The sequence below is a fragment of the Aquarana catesbeiana genome, linkage group LG05 (assembly GCF_042186555.1).
Source record: "Aquarana catesbeiana isolate 2022-GZ linkage group LG05, ASM4218655v1, whole genome shotgun sequence".
Lineage (NCBI taxonomy): Eukaryota > Metazoa > Chordata > Amphibia > Anura > Ranidae > Aquarana > Aquarana catesbeiana.
In genome coordinates this window covers 296,094,742-296,113,856 of record NC_133328.1, presented here as the reverse complement: position 1 = coordinate 296,113,856, position 19,115 = coordinate 296,094,742, and the positions used below count along the sequence as shown (strand labels likewise).

The window sequence follows — 19,115 nt, the reverse complement described above, 5'->3', positions numbered from 1 at the left end:
CAAACCTTTTTGCAAGGCCTTCCGAAGATGTTTCATCCTCTGCGACGGCAAGATAAGGTCCGCAACCTTACCCTTGTAACGTGGATCAAGGAGGGTTGCTAGCCAGTAATCATCCCTCCTCTTAAAACCACGAATACTAGGATCCTTCCGCAGGCTTTGCAGGATCAGGGAGGCCATGCAGCGTAGGTTTGATGAGGCATTCGGTCCAGAGTCCTCTGGGTCACTAAGGATGACATGATCCACAGCCACATCCTCCCAGCCACGTACAAGTCCATGGGTTTCTTCAGACTGTAAATGATCCCTTGAAGACTGCTGCTGATACTGAGTGCCAGGCTCCACCTCCATGCTGACACAATCCTCGTCTTCGTCCTCGTCCTCTTCCTGTGTGATCGGCAGGCACGCAGAAATACTGTCTGGATAAAGGGGGCCTTGAGAGGTAAGGAAGTCCTCCTCTTCTTCCATCTGTTCTGCCTCAAGTGCCCTGTCCATTATCCCACGCAGCGTGTGCTCCAAAGAGGTGGACAAGAGGGACAGTGTCAATGATGCATGCACTGTCACTGCTCACCATCCTCGTGGCCTCCTCAAATGGTGACAGGACAGTGTATGCATCCCTGATCTTAGCCCACTGGCGTGGGGAAAAAAAACAAGTCGCATAGGTCTCATTGATGGCCCTCTGCTGCGTGTGCAGCCGCTGCAGCATGGCCAACGTTGAGTTCCACCTGGTGGGCATGTCACAGATTAGGCGGTTCTTGGGCAGGTTAAATTCCCCAGCCAGCCGAGCACTGGCATTATATGACCTGCGGAAAAGCACAGACTTTCCTGGCCTGCCTCAGGACATCCTGTAAGCCCGGGTACCTGCCCAAGAATTGCTGCACCACCAAGTTAAGGACGTGAGCCAAACAGGGCACATAGGTCAGTTGTCCCTGTCGGAGGGCGGAGAGGAGGTTTGTGCCATTGTCGCAAACCACCATACCTGCCTTAAGCTGGCTGGCCTTAACCACCTCCGAACCTGCCCCTGCAGAGCTGACAGAATCTCTGCCCCAGTATGGCTCCTGCCCCCCAAGCACACCAGCTCAAGCACCGCATGCCATCTTTTTGCCTGCGTGCTTGCATAGCCCCTTGACCACCTACGGAGCACCGCTGGTTCCGAGGACAAATCAGCACAGGAAGAGGCCATGGAGGAAGAAGAGGAGGGGGTGGAGGAGAGAGGTGTGGCAGAATCACCATTAGTAGTATTTTGGAGGCGTGGTGGCAGAACAACCTCCAACACTACTGCACCCTGTCCTGCATCCTTCCCAGCTGCCAGAAGACTCACCCAGTGCGCGGTGAAAGATAGGTAACGTCCCTGTCCATGCCTGCTGGACCATGAGTCAGCGGTAATATGCACCTGATTGCCCTGTCCAGCGAGGCCAAGACATTGCCTTCCACATGCCGGTAGAGAGCCAGATTCGCCTTCTGTGAGAAAAAGTGGCATTTAGGAACCTGTCACTGAGGAACCGCACATTCCACAAACTCACGGAAGGGGGCAGAGTCTACCAACTGAAAAGGCAGCAGTTGAAGTGCTAGCAATTTAGCCAAGCTAGCATTCAACTGCTGGGCATGTGGATGGCTGGGAGCAAACTTCTTTCGGCGGTGCAGCAGCTGGGGCAGGGTTTTTTGCATGGTACAATCTGACGTCGGTGTACTGATAGCAGATTACCCGCAAGTACTAATTCTACACCTTCATTCCTCTGAGTGCAGGTTTCAGAGAGGACTGAAGGTATAGTGGGGTTGGAAATCCCAGCTGATGAGCAAGGAGAGGTCCGCTTTGTTCTTTGGTGTGGGTCTTTTAGGTACGTTTGCCAACGAACTGTATGGCAGGTCGACATATGTCTGGGCAAGCATGTGGTGCGCAAGTGGGTGATGTTTTGGCCACGCGAGATATGCTTGAGACATATGTTGCAAATGGCAGCGGTGGGATCTGATGCACTCGTCTCAAAAAAGGGCCCACACCAAAGAACTTTAGTAAATAACGCGCAAAGACCGCAGCGCCCTGCACATGCGGAGCTCTGCGGTGTGATGCAGTCAGTGTGCTGCCCTTAAGCTGGCCCATAGAGGGCATCCTGCCTCGTTGATGTGCCTCCTCCTCCTCCTCTCTCCTATCAGGCACCCACGTGGAGTCAGTGACCTCATCATCCCCTCCCTCCTCATCACTCAAAGCTGGCAGTATGCTACAGCTGGGGGAACATGACTGCCAGATTGCTGTCCTTCTTGGGCACCCCCTCTCTCTGGGCTCACGTTACTGCCTTCCTCTATCTGGGTACCATCATCGGAGCCTTCAAAATGCTGGGCATCCTCCTGGAGCATGTACTCAACAATGTGTTAAAACAGTTCGGGGGACTCCTCAGGAGGACATGGTGGGGCTAGGGAAGGAGTGACTGATGCCATTGAGCCGAGAGAAGAGGCCGCGTTGGCAGCTGCTTTACCAGACAAAGTACCCTGAGCCTGGGTGAGAGAGGATGAGGACGGCTTGGTCATCCACTCTACCAAGTCTTCCGCATGTTGCGACTCAATACGACCAGCTGCCGAAAAAAAGGACAGGCGTATCCCATGGCCACGTGCTGATGAGGATGCACCGTCTCCACAACCAGCACTGTTGCCTCTAGACACAGAGCCTGCTTGCCCTCTTTTATTGGCTTGTGACTGTCTGCCTCTCCTTGTTGGCCTTCCAGACATACTAATGGCCTGCAGTGAGATGTAGCTGCACAAAGCTGGGATGTATATATATACTGATACTGCAGCTAGCAGAATCAACTGCCTGCCTGTGGTACTAATAGGATCAGAAGAACACCACCAATTTTCTTCAGGTAGCTTTAGGGTGCACACTGTGAGAGGACACAGTACACTAACTGTAAATAGTGTAGCTGCCTGCCTGTGGCATTAATAGGAGCAGAACAACAGAAATTGTCTTCAGGTAGCTTTAGGTGCACACTGTGCAGAGGACGCACTACACTAACTTGTAAATACTGCAGCTGCCTGCGGTACTAATAGGATCAGAAGAACACCACCAATTTTCTTCAGGTAGCTTTAGGTACACACTGTGCAGAGGACGCACTACAGTAACTGTAAATACTGTAGCTAATAGGATCAGAAGAACACCAGCAATTTTCTTCAGGTAGCTGTAAATACTGCAGCTGCCTGCCTGTGATACTATTAGGATCAGAAGAACACCACCAATTTTCTTCAGGTAGCTTTACGTGCACACTGTGCAGAGGACGCACTACAGTAACTGTAAATACTGTAGCTAATAGGATCAGAAGAACACCAGCAATTTTCTTCAGGTAGCTGTAAATACTGCAGCTGCCTGCCTGTGATACTATTAGGATCAGAAGAACACCACCAATTTTCTTCAGGTAGCTTTAGGTGCACACTGTGCAGAGGACGCACTGCACTAACTTGTAAATACTGCAGCTGCCTGTGGTACTAATAGGATCAGAGGAACACCACCAATTTTCTTCAGGTAGCTTTAGGTGCACACTGTGCAGAGGACGCACTACACTAACTGTAAATACTGTAGCTAATAGGACTAATAGGATCAGAAGAACACCAGCAATTTTCAGGTAGCTGTAAATACTGTAAAAACGCCTGCAGTCAGTAGGAAGAGAATTATAGGCCGTGACACGCCACTCGAATTTGGCGCGAACGGCCCATAACGTTAGAAATTCGACAAACGGTCGAACATGCGATGTTCGAGTCGAACATGGGTTTGACTCGAACTCGAAGCTCATCCCTATTCTTCATCTCTTTTTATTTTCTAAAACCAACTCAATTGTCAGTGTCACAAGCTTATCTAGCATATCTTCACAAAACCACCTTATCGTAATTGCATTTTCATGTGACTAAATTCTTTCTGTGTTATATAAATCCAATTGCCTTTTTTTCTAAAATATCTTCTGCATTCCTTCTGTTGTTCATCACTATGAAATTGTGTTAATATAATTTTTCGGATGAACAGATGGACATCAATGTAAAGTATATTTAAACACTCACCTCTGTAAAACAACCCATTTTGTTAAAGAAATGAAAGGCAAAACATTTGTGTATGGATTTTAAAAAAATTATGAATATTTTTTCCCCTGTTTTATAAGTAATCAGATACCCTCAAAGCTCCTTATGCAGCTGAGAACAGAGACCTGGGAGAGGAGAAACAGCAGCACACTGAACTTGCCCCCTTGCCTGGAACCGCTTTTTTTAACAAACCCTTCCCCCTACATTCCTTGTGAGGTGCTTGTCTCAGGCAAGTGTTTAAAGACAGAGAAAAATGCCAATTGTAAAGCAGCCATCTCTTTTCTAGTTGTGTTTCCCAGTACCCTAAAAGAAAGGGGGGTTACCCCGTCTGACCTCAAAGCTGGCCATACACTGTTTGAAATTCGTCTGGTTCAGCAAAGACCAGCTGAATTTTGATTAGTCGATCTTTTGACTGATTTCCGTTGAAGGGACATACTTGAAAATGTTTCCTCTTTGCGTGGATGTGGGAATCTGTTGGCTGAACAAAACCTGCTGCCTAAATAGAAAAAACAAAATGTGTATGGCTAGCTTTAGACAGCACATAGGAAGATGAGGCACAGTATTACATATACTTTGTCCCCTGGGGAATAGAACACCTAAATAAAAATTCTTCTTCAAAGAATAATTCCAGGCATCTGTATGTTATACGTGGTTCCATTGGTCCAGCTTGAACTAGTGTAACTATGGGCAGCACAGTGGCTAAGTGGTTAGCACTTCTGCCTAGCAGCACTAGGGTCATTGGTTCGAATCCTAACCACGGCACTACCTGCCTGAAGAATTGAAGCTGTTATAGCTGCAAAGAGTGGGCCATCTCAATAATGAACCCTATGGACTAAGACTGGGATGCCATTAAAGTTTATGTGTGTGTGAAGGCAGGCATCCCAAAACTTTTGACAATATAGCGTATGTGACTTGGGGACCTTAGGGCAGGGACTGATGTGAATGTATAATATATGTAAAACGCTGTGTACATTGACAGCGTTCTAGAAGTATCTGGTAATAAATAACAATAAATATAAATATTATACTTTTACTGATGCCAATGGAAGCTGGAAATCACTTGCTTCCGGGTCCTGTATTCAAAACGCATTAGGCTGGCTACTCAGCACAAGCACCATTCAGGGAATGCTCTGCACCTCCAGAATAAATGCAAACCATTCACTAATTGGACAAGTTGAGATCTAATCTGGGCCAATGCAACTATGTATAACATACCTTTGCCCAGAATTATTTTTTAACCTTGCATGTGTGATGATATGATATCTGCCCAAGCAGCTGAGTGTCTTTAGCAGGCTCCACCCTCACAAGAGCTCACATGACTGCAGCAAGAAACACCATTAAAAATGTGGTTTTTTTTGTTTGTGTTTTTTTATGAAAGTGGGGCTAAATGTTGCTTAATTTTTACATGGTGCTCTTTGACATATACTTTGAGGAGAATACAGAGTAAATATTACATTTTTTCCCTTATGTTTAATTTTGAAATGCAGATTTCAGGTTTGAAATATTAATAAGAGTTAGATTACTTGATTGATACTTGAGATATATAATGTTTTTATAGGTGTTGAAAATTGTAGTTAAAGCAATTTTTAAAGAATAATTTTTTCAAGACTGTGCCTAGGTTGGCATTTAATATGAGGGTTGATTTCATTGTGTGGAAGAGCTTTGATCTGCGATTAGCATCTTCCTATTCTGGGCTCAACTTTGCCCAACGCATGCAGCTACCATATATCCTGCTCTTTCCCTGGCCTTGGTCACTGCTGCACACTGTAACCCACGCATGCATGAATACAGCCGCCATGATCAATGCTCTTTCCCTGGCTCCTGGCCTTGCACACATGCTAAGCCCCTCTGTCTTTGGAGGGTGGCTCCATAGATGCACACAGCTCAGGAGCGAACATGCACTGTGTGCCCCTATAGCAAGCAGCTTTCTATGGGGGCACACGAAGAAGAGGAGACAGGATTGCTGGCGGGGGACCCCAGAAAAGGAGTTTTGGGGCCGCTCTGTGCAATACCATTGACATGTTTATTTTAATTTTAAAAAACTACCTTTAGTAACACTTTAAAACAGCATTATATGTGGAAGACAGATGCCGTTGAAAACCCCCACCCCTGTTTCAAGAATGGTTGGTCCAGGATAACATAGCCTTTTTCCTGCCTCCAGTGAACCAGTTGTGTTCTCTGTCCAAAAATTCCACTATCTTTGAAAGATTGTCCCTTCTGAGTTTCTGTAGACATTGCTCTCAAATGTTGGGTCATTTGTTTGTAAAGAGGTTGTTTTGTCTCCCAAATGTACAGGTCTTTGCATTCCTCACTACACTGCATAGCCTATACCAATTTATTTTGCTTATGTTTGGCTTTTGGGCCTTTGGATGTTCAAGCCTCTTTCTCTGTGTACTGCTATGCTTGAAAGACATGGATAAGATGCTAGAGGATGAATACATTACTTTATATTTAATATGTGTGTTCAGCTTCTGCCCTCTTTTAGTGGTCTTGTGTTTTTGATTGACCTTGGGGTTTTTTTTAACAAAAGCCCAGTCTTTGTAGCCACAAACTTTCAAAACACTCCTGAGGGCTGTTCTTGAAGTATACCTGTTTCTGATTGTATTAATGCATTTCCTTGAAAATGCAATAAATCTATGATGCTTCCTGAAGGTGCCAAAGTATACTTGCCTTCTGCACATTCCTTTTGGCCAGTGAGGCTGCCCATCATCATAATAGGTCAGTAAGGACAGGGGGGAAGCTACAGTATGCATTATTGATCCAGCATCAGGCCATAACAGCAAGGTTTTGAAAATTTTTAAGGCACAAAATAAACAGCTGTTTTCTCTAAGCATCTTTCAGGACAGCTCATGAGACCCAGGGCTCCTCCTACCAGGACAGGAAACACATTAACACCCATCGGATAAAAGGGCGGTCCTCCAGGCCCCATGTCTGTATTAGTGTTTTCATTAGATGGGGGGGGTAACATGTTTCCTGGTTCCACTAGGTCTCACGAGCGATGGTCTTGTTATGTGTTATGATGGGGAAATCTTACTACCTTCTCTTCCACCAGAGCGGCACCTCCACCGAGGAAGTGGATGATTGCTGCGGTTCCCTGTGCTCAGTGCCTGGGGAAGGCCAGGACTGCAGTGATATCGGCTCATTGTGTGGGTCGCATAGGCGGCGTGGCGGCATGCTTTCCCCGCTGACAGCATTGCTAGTATGTGCAGGGGAAAGAGGAAACCGCAGCGCATGAGGGGGCACAGCTAATGCGCTCCAAGCTGACCCACAGGAGGTATCTAGTAGGGTCACTTCCGGGGCGTATAACGTCATCAGCGGGCCGGTTCCAGTCTCCATACGGTGCAAACAGGGGTCCTGTGAGTGTGTGTCCCCCCCCCCCCCAACCAGTGGGACTGGGTGAAAGCGGACACCTTTTCCTCCCTCCTGCACGAGGTGTTATGAAGTGTTGGTGGCTTAAATTAAACTGTGGGTCATTTGTTTTTCGTGCAGACCAAGACTCAGGACAAGGCCCAAGCGCAGCCACCTAAAAGGAAATGTTCAGTTTGCTGAAACAAATTGAGCTCCTCATGGAGCAAAGCAGTTTGCTGCACTTGTATAGACAGCCTAGTCAAAGATGACCCAGTAGTTTCCTTTCATAAAATGCTAACTTCGGTTAGAGATGAGCTAACATCAACGTTCAGCTCATTCAAAACACTGATTGCTAAGATCCAGGTCCCCTCTCAGGGTCCATCTCCATATAGGAGTCCAGCTGGTCCTAGCGCTCCACAGCAGAGCGCGGAGAGTGAAGACTCTGAGGAAGAAGCCAGATCTTCCTGTGCTTCTCCGGAAGAATCAGGGTCAGATACACAGGGCCCAGAGATAGAGAATCTGTCAGGGGCTTGAGGTACAAGATGTCATTGGAGGACGTTGATGACTCATTGAAGGCTATCTATACAACCCTTGATATAGGGGAGGCGAAAGTACAAATTTCTAAACATGACCTTTATGTACGTAAGAAAAAGGCTAGCGTTTTCCCCGTGCATAGTTCCCTTCTTCATACGATCAAGCTGGAGTGGGAAGATCCAGAGAGAGAGTTTTTTTTGGGTAACCTAAAAAGTTTTCCGTTTGAAGAGGACACAACGCAGCCATGGAACAAAAATCCTAAGTTAGGCGCACCTCTTTCAAAAGTTTCAAAAAACATGAACCTAGTGTTTGATATGGGCACGCTTGGGGATCCGATGGATACAAGAGGAGATATCCTTCTACGCAGGGCCTGGGACTCGTCCATTGGGAATCTTAAACCGGCCCTAGCCTCCACTTGTGTAGCCAGAAATCTAAAAGTATGGTCGACGCCAGTACAAAAGCATCTGGTGGCAGGAACCTCTAGAGAACAGATCTTGAAATCCTTTCTCTCCTCTTTCAAGCAGTGCGGTTTTTGGCTGATTCTTCCGCAGAGTCGCTAAGAATGACAGCTAGGACCTCAGCCCTGGTGAATTCGGCCAGAAGAAGCCTATGGCTTAAAACCTGGTCAGGCGACACTGCCTCTAAATTGCGCCTATGTGGTCTTCCCTTAACAGGCGATCATCTTTTTGGCCCAGGTCTGCAAGAGGCACTGGAGCGCACAGCTGATAGGAAAAAGGACTTTCCAGAGAATATGAAAATTCTTGAAATATTAAAAAAGAAAACAAAATTCTTAAACAAGAGGGGTCTTGTTTAACCCTCCTCAACAACCCATCAAGCCATAGTGACTCATATCTCCCAGTGGGAGGAAGATTGAGGGCTTTCCTTCCGCCGTGGACAGCAGTCACCTCAAGTCCACTTATCCTGGACCCAGTGACCAATGGTTACAGGCTGGAATTCTCTTCCCAGCCACCAGAGAGATTATTGGTCAACTTTCCTCCCCAAGATTGGGTAAAAGCGATGGCCCTGGGTCTTCATATTGGAGACTTTATTCCATTTTTTTGTCATCAGAAAGCTGTCGGGAAAATATCTCCTTATCCCGAACCTCTGATCTTTTAAACTGCTTGATCAGGTACAAGCATTTTCGTATGGGAACAGTGTTTTCAATAAAAAAAATCTGCTTTACCAGAACTGCTTCATGGGCAAACAAGACAAGGAATTGGTCCCACGCTGCAACTCCAAATTATCTCGATGTCATCTTTATTGTCAAAAAAGGGTCAGACAGATACAGGCAATGGTAGACGTTTCACAAGCGATAGCTTGCTTGTTCACAAGAAGTCGGATGCTTCAATCTATAGCCCAGGGGATCTTATCATTGGCAGAAAGGAATCTGGCCTCAATCACAGCAGTGAACGTGAAAGGAACACAAAAATATCTGGCAGATTATCTCAACAGCTACCAGATGTGTCGGGACAATTGGTCCCTTCATGCGGAAATGTTTGTGGAACTTACTGGCAAATGGGGATATCCCAAAGCAGATCTTTTTTGCAAATCAGAGCAATTGCAAAACAGAGAAATTCTTTTCCCGTAACCCAGCAGATCACTTATTGGGGATCGATGCTCTAGTGAATCCATGGTCATTCAGCCTCTGTTGCGCCTTCCCACCGTTCAGACTAATTCCAGAGGTCCTCCAGAAGTTTCTTTTAGAGGAGACAAGCCTCATCTCAATAGCCCCTTTTGGCCCAAGAGGCCATGGTTTTCCCTGTCGCACCCACAGGTGGCTTCCTTAACCACTTGCCTACCAGGCACGAACACCCCCTTCCTGCCCAAGCCATTTTTCAGCTTTCAGCACTTTGAATGACAATTGCACGGTCATACTACACTGTACCCAAACACATTTTTTATCATTTTCTTCACACAAATAGAGCTTTTTTTGCTGGTATGTAATCACTGCTGGGTTTTCTTTTTTACAAAAAAAAAAAAAAAAAAGACCAAAAATTTTGAAAAAAAATAGTTTTTTTACTTTTTTTCTGTCAGTAAATTTTGTAACTAAGTAATTTTTCACCTTCACTGATGTGCGCTGATGAGGCAGCACTGATGGGCACTGATAGGCTGAACTGGTGGGCATTGATGAGGTGGCACTGATGTGGAGGCATTAATCTGCCGCACTTATGGGCACTGATATGTGGCATTGATGAGCACTGATATGACATTGAGCACTGATAGGTGGCACTGATGGGCACTGTTAGGTGACACTGGGCACTAATAGGCGGCACTGGTGGGCACTGAGAGGCGGCACTGGTGGGCCCGGATAGGCGGCATGGATAGGCGGTACAGATGGGCATTGATGGGAGGCACTGATGGGCGACAACGATGGGCATTGATGAACAGCAGTGATGGGCAGCACTGATAGGCAGCACTAATTGCCAGCGCTGACTGGCATGGCTAATGGGCACTGATTTGTGGCACTTGTGAGCAGTGTGGACATTGATTGCTGCCACTGGTGGGCTCTGATCACTGGCATTGGTGGGCACTGTATGCTGGCATTGGTGGGCATGGTATTTTTACACTTTATATATTGTAATCAGGGCACTGATGATTAGTGCCCTGATTACTTCCCTAGCTGTCCCCCCTGTGAGGAGATGCCGCTGATCGGCTCTCCTCCCCTCACACTCTCAGTGTGAGGCGAGGAGAGACGATTACCGGCATCTCCGTATTTACATGTGACCGGCTGTGATTGGACACAGCCGATTACATGGTTAAAGAGCTACAGACGCGGCTCTTTACGCAGATAGGTGTCGCACCATGTCCTAGCAACACGGTGCGGCCATGATCGCCGCACTGCGAGCCCGAGTGGCCGTTCTGTGCCGTCATCATATGACGGCGGCCCAGAACAAGAGCTGCACCGCCCCGCCATCATTTGACGGTGGGCGGGCGGCAACTGGTTAAACTTGACCGCTTGGTATCTGAAGAAAAAAACTAATCGCTCAAGGGTTTTCAGACAAAGAAGTCAAAACCCTGGTTAATTGCAGAAAGCCAGTTACTAGAGCTATATATTCCAAAGTCTGGAAGAAATTTAACTCATGGTTACCTGAAAACCAAAGACTAACTCATGATGTCCCATCAATTTTGGAATTTTTTCAAGAGGGGGTCGATAAAGGTCTTTCCGTTAGTACTTTAAAGGTACAGGCGGCAGCTATCAGTGTTTTTTCTCCAATATTCTCTCCTGGAAATTCCCACTATAGCTAGATTCTTTAAATCAATATCTAGGTCCAGGCCGGTAGTCATTAGAAGCTGCCCTACTTGGTACCTGTCCCTGGTGCTGCAGAGTCTGGTAGAACTCCCTTTTGAGCCCCTGGAGGATATTTCAGTTAAATTACTTACCTTAAAGACATTTTTCCTAGTGGCAATTACCTCAGCTTGTAGGGTAAGTGAGTTGCAGGCCTTTCCAGTTGGAAAACCTTTCCTCACAATCTTTGAGGATCGGATTGTCTTATAGACAGATCCAGGGTTTTTTCCTGAAGTGGCCAGTACCTTCCACAGATCGCAGGATATTGTACTGCCAACCTTTTGCAGCACGCCAGGGGCGACAGAGAAAATACATTTTGTTTTTTAGACGTTAGAAGAGTTCTTCTTGTCTATCTGTCACCAAGACCTTTAGGAAAACAGACGACTTGTTTATTCTCTTTTCAGGAGCACACAAGGGAAAGGGAGCATCTAAGGCCGCCTTGGCTAGGTGGATAAAGCAAGAGATTTCAGAATTCTACAGTGTTAGGAAGATTCCTCCTTTTTTTCAATATGCACTCAACAAGAGCCTTGTCTGCGTCTTGGGCTGAAAGGGCTGGAGCCTCACTGGAACAAATATGCAAGGCTGCCACACGGTCCAGTTTTTCGACCTTCGGTAAACATTATCGCCTGGACCTCCTATCTTCACAGGAGCAGGCGTTTGGTCATAAGGTCCTTCAGGCAGTTTTCCCTCCCTAGACTGGTCCGTTCTGGCTCATAGATTCATGGGCTATCCTGGAAGACGCTTAGAGAAAAGCTGAGTTAGACTTACCGGTAACTCCTTTTCTGAGAGTTTTCTAGGACAGCCAGATTCCCACCCAGTTTTGTCTTGAAGTTTTGCAGGTACGTCCTATGGTTCTGGGAAATACTGACCTGGGTCCTGGAGGACCGCCCTTTTTTCCAGTGGGGGTTAATGTGTTTCCTGTCCTTGTAGGAGGAGCCCTAGGTCTCATGGACTGTCCTGGAAGACTCTCAGAAAAGGAGTTACCGGTAAGTCTAACTCAGCTTTTTTTTTTTCTGTGACCATTGCTTACTGTGATTTAGACTTTTAGACTGACATATTATTTAAGTAATTCACAAATTAGACTTATCACAATGCTTCCATGGAGCTGCTGTCAGCAGTATTTAGAACACCCAGGGCTGTAGTCATGATGCTGGAATTACTAAAGAACAACCCTTTAGGATGGGTGTTTAGACATTTCCAGCTTTACTGGCTGTATACTTGTTATGGGTTAATCACTCGATGGTAGTATGACCAGGATCTGGATGATGAGCTTGTATATGAAAAAAAATTTCAGCAGTGGCAATTGTCACATTTCAGTCCTTCTACCGTAGGTTCTTATTCATTACTTTTTACTTTCATATTTATGACCTCTGCATTTGTACTTGTTTTGTAGCCCTGATGTGTTTGGCCCCCAGAATGTGTTGGATTTTTTTCTGCTAGGAATCTGTTAGATCATTAAAGACTGGAATCTTGGGTGTTTGTTACTGTCATTGAATTTTATTCATGTAGAGTCCCATGTCTAGGTCCTTTCCTGTTCCCGATTCAGAATGATGTGAAATGTTTTGCCCTCTGGTGATGAGGCTAAGAACTTTTCAAGGAACCCTCGTAGTTAAATCTCTCAGTAACTAAAGATTTATTGCAATTGTAGCCCTATCCTTAAGCTAGCCATACACTAGTAGAATTTCAATAGAAACGTTTTTTTTTATAATGGTTTTCGTTCAGGAAATTCCATTCACTCCAAAACTAGAATGTTAAAAGCAGACTACATTTTCTACTTTTGAATGACATTCGTCAGGTCATCAAATCTACAGATGAGCCTTTTCATACTAATGTTTATACAAACATCTACCAGTGTATATCCAGTATGCAGCGGTGGCTGCTATATTACTATATTGTCAGATTCTATTTCATTCAGGTTACTATAAAGAACCATTCTGTAATAAAGTGTTGCTTAATACTTGATATTAGCTTACCATAATTCCTGGCACAATAAAAGTCAGACTGAGAAGAGTGCAAGGGTAGCAGTATTAGAAATCCAGGGCATTGCACTGTACTCCCAATAAGGTATAATCATCAGTGTGCTGCTGCTACTACATTGTCTGTTAGAAAGCTTGGAATTAGGAGCTGAGCAAGAAAGCAGAAGATCATCATCAATTTTACCTACAGTCCCAATAAGTCAGCACGGTTATCAGTTTGCAGGGGGAAAAAGCATGTTGAGCTGTGAGCAATAACAGGAAGTTACGAGATGTATGTGGGACAGAATATTAAGATGTTGCGATTCTGATTTGTTTCTTTCTGAAGGTGTCCTTTTAAAATGTCATTATTTTTAAATTCTAAACTGCATGTTTTTTTCACCTCCTTTGTGTATTCCATTGTAGTGCATATACAGTGCTCAGCATAAATGAGTACACCCCTTTTGAAAAGTACGATTTTAATCAATATCTCAATAGAACACAAGAACAATTTTCAAAATTTTGACAAGTTTTATAGAACATTTGTTTAGCTCATTACATGAAAGTAAGGATAATAATATAACTTAGATTACAAAGTCTTTAGTTCTACTCAAATTGATGCAAAAATGAATACACCCCACAACAAAAACTACTACATCTAGTATTTTGTTTGACCTCCATGATATGTAAGGGACAGCACCGAGTGTTCTAGGCATGGAATGAACAAGTTGGCAACATATTGCAACATCTATCTTTTTCCATTCTTCAAGAACAAACTCTTTTAGGGCCTGGATGCTGGATGGAGAGTGATGCTCAACTTGTCGCTTCAGAATTCCCCATAGGTGTTCGATTGTATTTAGATCAGGAGACATACTTGTTTACTGAATCACTTTCACCCTTTTCTTCAGAAATGCAACAGTGACCTTAGATGTGTTTTGGATCATTGCCATGTTGAAAAAGTGCATGACGACCAAGGGCAAGGAATGATGGTAGCATCTTCTCTTTCAAAATACAGCAGTACATCTGTTAATTCCTGATACCATCAATGAAATGCAGTTCCCTGACACCAGCAGCACTTAAGCAACCCCACAGAAGGTCACTGCCACCACCATGTTTCACTGTAGGCATCATGCATTCTTTGTACTCCTCACCTTTGCGACGCCATACAGTTTTGAAGACGTCAGTGCCAAAAACATTTATCTTGGTGTCATCATCAGTAGTCGTCTTCTTTTTCAGCATAGGCTCTGGCTAATTCTAGGTGAGATTTTTTGTGCATGGGCTTTAGGAGAGTAGGAGAGGCTTCCTTCGTGGATGACACCCAAGCATGCCATTCCTCTGCAGTGTACGCCGTATTGTGTCACGGGAAACAATCACCACAGTTTGGTTTTCTACTTCTTTAGCTAACTGCAGTGAACTTGAATGGCAAATTTCTTTAACCCTTCTCATCAGAAGACACTCCTGTCAAGGTGTTAACTTCTGTGGATGGCCTGGACGTCTCTGGGAGATGGTTGCTGTTCCAGCTTTGTAATTTTTGTATCACTTTTGCTACAGTATTCTGACTGAGAAAGCTTTTCTGATCTTCTTGTAGCCTTCACCTTTCTTGTGTAAAGAAATTATTTTCTTTCTCAGGCCTTATGACATTTCTCTTCCATGCGGTGCCAATGCTGACAGAATTAAATGGGAAGGGGTTTTCTTTTTTTAAGTAAAGCTCTTTTATAATCCACTGTCTACTGGATACCTGTTTAATGAATAATTAGACTCGCCTGTAGTTGAATTTGTGTTAAGTAGGATTTTGTTGTCTAAGCCTAGGTTCACATTGATGCGATTTGACATGTCAAATCGCATGCCAAATCGGCGGCCATTGCAAGCAATAGCACCGTCCAAATCTCAATAGACAGCTATGCAGGAACCCGCACAGATGTCTCTGAAATCACCCCCGAAGTCGGACTGACATGCGGGCAAGAAATCGTGCAAGTTTAGCAGTGTGAACCTGGGCTTAAATTTACCTTTGCTCCTAAGACTTTCACTGGGCTGCATTTATTGAATATAATTTGTAAATTAACAAATCTTGGTTGCAATCAATGGCCCGCATTTGTGGGAGTATTTTGTAGTATAGTGTCCCATAGAAAATGTTGATTCTGAAAGGAAAGGTTTTCAGACAAATCTGTTCTGGGGTGTACTCATTTATGCTGAGCACTGTATCTTTAATGTAGTGTACAGCTTTTTCTAGTAATTATTTCCAGCTTTTTCTAGTAATTATTCCACTGATGTCATTTTTGTGTCTTGCAGTACTAAAACTACACCAGAAATGCAAAATGATCAGGTAAATTTACAAAACATAGATTTGAATATTTATGCAAATAGGACAATTTATTTTTGTAATAGTGAATTTGAGAAAACTATGTAAGTTTATTTTTACACTTCATTACAGAATAATGCCCCAAAGAAAATGACCCAAAGAAACCCATTTTCATTTTGGGATGTAATACTATAATAAATGTTTATACTGTGTGTTGAATTTCTGACTTTAAAAATTACCTAAAGTGGAAGTAAAGGCAAAACCTGTGGGTGATGTCACTTCCCTGTGCATTTTACAGTCGATGTTGGCTTCCTCCTGAACACACAGGCCGTCACTGGAGACTGGACCAGAGTGTCTTGAAAATAGTTAATTATAGCTATCTTTTCTTTACAAGGCTAGGTAGGTTAGGCTTAGATTGTGGGTGGGAGTAGGTTTAGCATTATGTTTTGCCTTTACTTGTAATTTAAAGGGGTTTCCAGCTTTACTGTCACTTTTACTAGTTCGTTAGCACCAAAAATAAACTATTTCCTACACAAACGGTTGCACCTGCTGGGCTTGCTGTATAAACTGTATGTAGCCTTAACTACATACAGTATACAGTTTTGTGTTGTGGCTGTGGGACAGGAACATCCCGTTCCATACCTGGAACAAAATAGTCGAGCTGAGGAGCACGCAACTATTCATAGACAGCTTTCTCTGAATGCAAAGCTGCTTCTGATTGGCTGAGTTAGAGATCATGATGTCATCCGTCGGCCTCAGCCAGTCAGAAGAGGCTAATATTCATTCAGGAAATACAGAGTTACCTATTAATGACTGAGTACCACTCAGGCCTGACTCAATTTTGTTCTAGGCGTGGAACAGGTTGTTCGCATTCCACAGCCAAAACACAAGGCAGTATACAGTAATTATATTGAGCCTGATCAACTGGAGTGTTTAAAGTGTTGTAACATGTACCTGTTTATTTCAGGTATCAATTTACATTAAGAAGCAGCTTGCATATGATTGGATGTTTAACCAGATAAAGCAAAGTAGGGGTGTGCCAGTTGCCTAGCACCAGATCATTTACAAGCTCCTGTATATCCTAAAGTAGTGTTTTCATTAAGGTTTAGCCATTTTCATATTACTTTTTAGAATGGCTATTTATAATACAGAAGTAATCATTGTAATCAGTTGCTTTTGATAGCTGCAACTAACTACAATATTATTATTATTTCAGTTGATGTTACAACATTTCACATGATGCTGAAACACATGTTTTCGCTGACTGGTGCTGGAAAAACTGCTGACAGCAACTCTGCCCCACAGATTAAGTCCTCAGCTGTCATGCTAATGACAGCCACAGCTGTGGGCATGTGACAGCAAGAACTTAAGGATATAAAAGTAGGGGTGTGGACATTTTTTTTTTAAAACTACTTGTCCAAGGGACTAAATTGGGGTCTCAATCTTCTTGTCCTGATAAAAAAAAAAGTTTTTTCCCAGGATGGAAAATATGAAGGGCTGATGTTTTTTTATTAGGCAAAGGTGCTTTTAGTAATGTCTGGGGCTTTCAAAAATTAAAGGGGCTTTATGGCGACCTAAACTTTTCAAGTTTTTTTTGTTACAAAATTTCTTGGAAACCCTAAACATTTTTTATTTAAAGCAGAGGCCCTTGAGAATAAATTGATGGGTATTGCAATTTTTTTGGTAAAATATACAAGATGTTACGCCGAGTAAATAGATACCAAACATGTCACGCTTTAAAATTGCACATGCCCATGCAACGGCAACAAAAAAGGTAAAATTTACTATCCATAGAAGACGCTTTGAAAGCCTTTACAGGTTACCACTTTAGATATACACAGGAGGTCTTGTACGAGAATTACTGCTCATGATCATGTGGAGCGATCACTGTTTGTGTGCGTGCAGGACCGACACGTGCATTCACCTTTATGCAGGGGGACAGGGGTGCTTTCATTTTTTTTTTTTTTTTTTACATACAATTTTTTTTATCACTTTTATTGCTGCAACAAGGAACGTAAACAGACCTGAAATCCCTCCTTTGACCTTTAAAACCATTTGATCATACCAAAATCAGTGTTATGATATGCTTTCAATTATTAAAAATGGAGCCGACGAAATCGGAAATGATGTATGCTCATCACTTCCTGTTTCCTATATTGTAGAGGCGCACAGAGCGGTTCTGGTCTTTGTCTACCTCTATGACCAGCCGGCAGATCTTTCGGGTGTCCCGATGGGGACGTCCCCTCCCGCTGTTTGTAAAAGCGATTCAGCGGCTAGTTAGCTGCTTGAATTGCTCCAAGCAGGGCTAAATGTAAACAAAAAAAAATGTCCGGTGACTAGAACTGCACATCCTGAGCATCGACCATTAGAAATTGAACATCCCTGTACAAGGTATGCCCTAGGTACTTAACTGGTTTAATATAAAACGTTTATCTTGAACATTTCACCCTTTAGCCCGGGTTCACACCTATGCGAATTAGATGTGCGTTTCCGCAGGAGAATGTGACTGGCTCCCTATGGAGCAGGTTCACATATATCCGGGGCAGGCTGCGGTGCGCACTGCACAAAAACGCTGTGCGTCTTTGGCTGCGTTTCAGGGCCGAATTCAGGCATAGAATCGGCCCTGATTCGTCCCTGAAACGGTGAACAGGGACGCACAGCGCTCCTGTGCGGTCCACAGCGAATTATGGTGTGAACCCGGGCTTAGTAAATCTGGCCCCTTATTTCATGGTTTACCAAACCAGTGCATACTACAGCACTATATTGATTTGATGTAAGCTTATTGTTTAGCACGGAGGCACAAGATAATTTATGATAATATATGCATGTTCTGGAACAAAGGGTGTACTAACCTAAATTAACATTATTTCTCTGTATTAAAGATGTGATCAATCTCTTTTGCAGCAACAATATCATCATAATATACAACCAAATCAGCAGCATTGGCATCCTCACACATCTCCAAATATCAGGTTAGTGATCTCTTATATTAGCTTTGAAAAGATATATAAATGGGGGAAAATATTTTATTGAGGTAGTAGAACATAATAGCTTTTCTGTCTGCTCTCTAAAGTTGTGTATCTTTTATTATTATTATTATTATTATTATACAGGATTTATATAGAGCCAACAGTTTACGTAGCGCTTTACAACTTGAGGGTGGACAGTACAAATACAATACACTTTAATACAGTAGGAATCAGAGAGCCCTGCTCCTTAGAGCTTACAATCGATAAGAGGGAAGGTCAAGAGATACAAGAGGTAATAACTGTGGGTGATGTGCTGATTGAGAAGATAAATGTACAGTTGTTAGGTGGGGGCCAGATAGGCTTCTCTGAAGAGATGCGTTTTCAGGGATCGTCTGAAGGTGGATAAAGTAGGAGAAAATCGGACGGATTGGGATAGAGCATTCCAGAGGATGGGAGAGGCTCTGGAGAAGTCCTGAAGGCGAGCATGGGATGAGGTGACAAGGGAGTTTGAGAGCAGGAGGTCTTGGGAGGAGCGAAGAGAACGATTAGGTTGGTATTTTAAGACTAGGTTAGAGATGTAGCTGGGGGCCAGGTTGTGGATGGCTTTGTAAGTTATAGTTAGTATCTTGAATTTAATTCGGTGACTGAGTGGCAGCCAATGGAGGGATTGGCAGAGGTGT

The 19,115-nt window shown here is 43.9% G+C and overlaps 1 protein-coding gene across 3 annotated transcripts in view; it reads left to right on the top strand.

The window, feature by feature from the left end:
- Nucleotides 1–19,115, top strand: part of EPB41L4B (erythrocyte membrane protein band 4.1 like 4B) — a 910,607-nt gene that overhangs the window by 387,531 nt on the left and 503,961 nt on the right. For all 3 annotated transcript variants that reach the window (XM_073630789.1, XM_073630788.1, XM_073630790.1), the window contains 2 exons: nucleotides 15,457–15,490; nucleotides 18,371–18,438. In XM_073630789.1, the coding sequence (XP_073486890.1) occupies nucleotides 15,457–15,490; nucleotides 18,371–18,438 (102 nt within the window). The remainder of the gene's footprint in view (nucleotides 1–15,456; nucleotides 15,491–18,370; nucleotides 18,439–19,115) is intronic.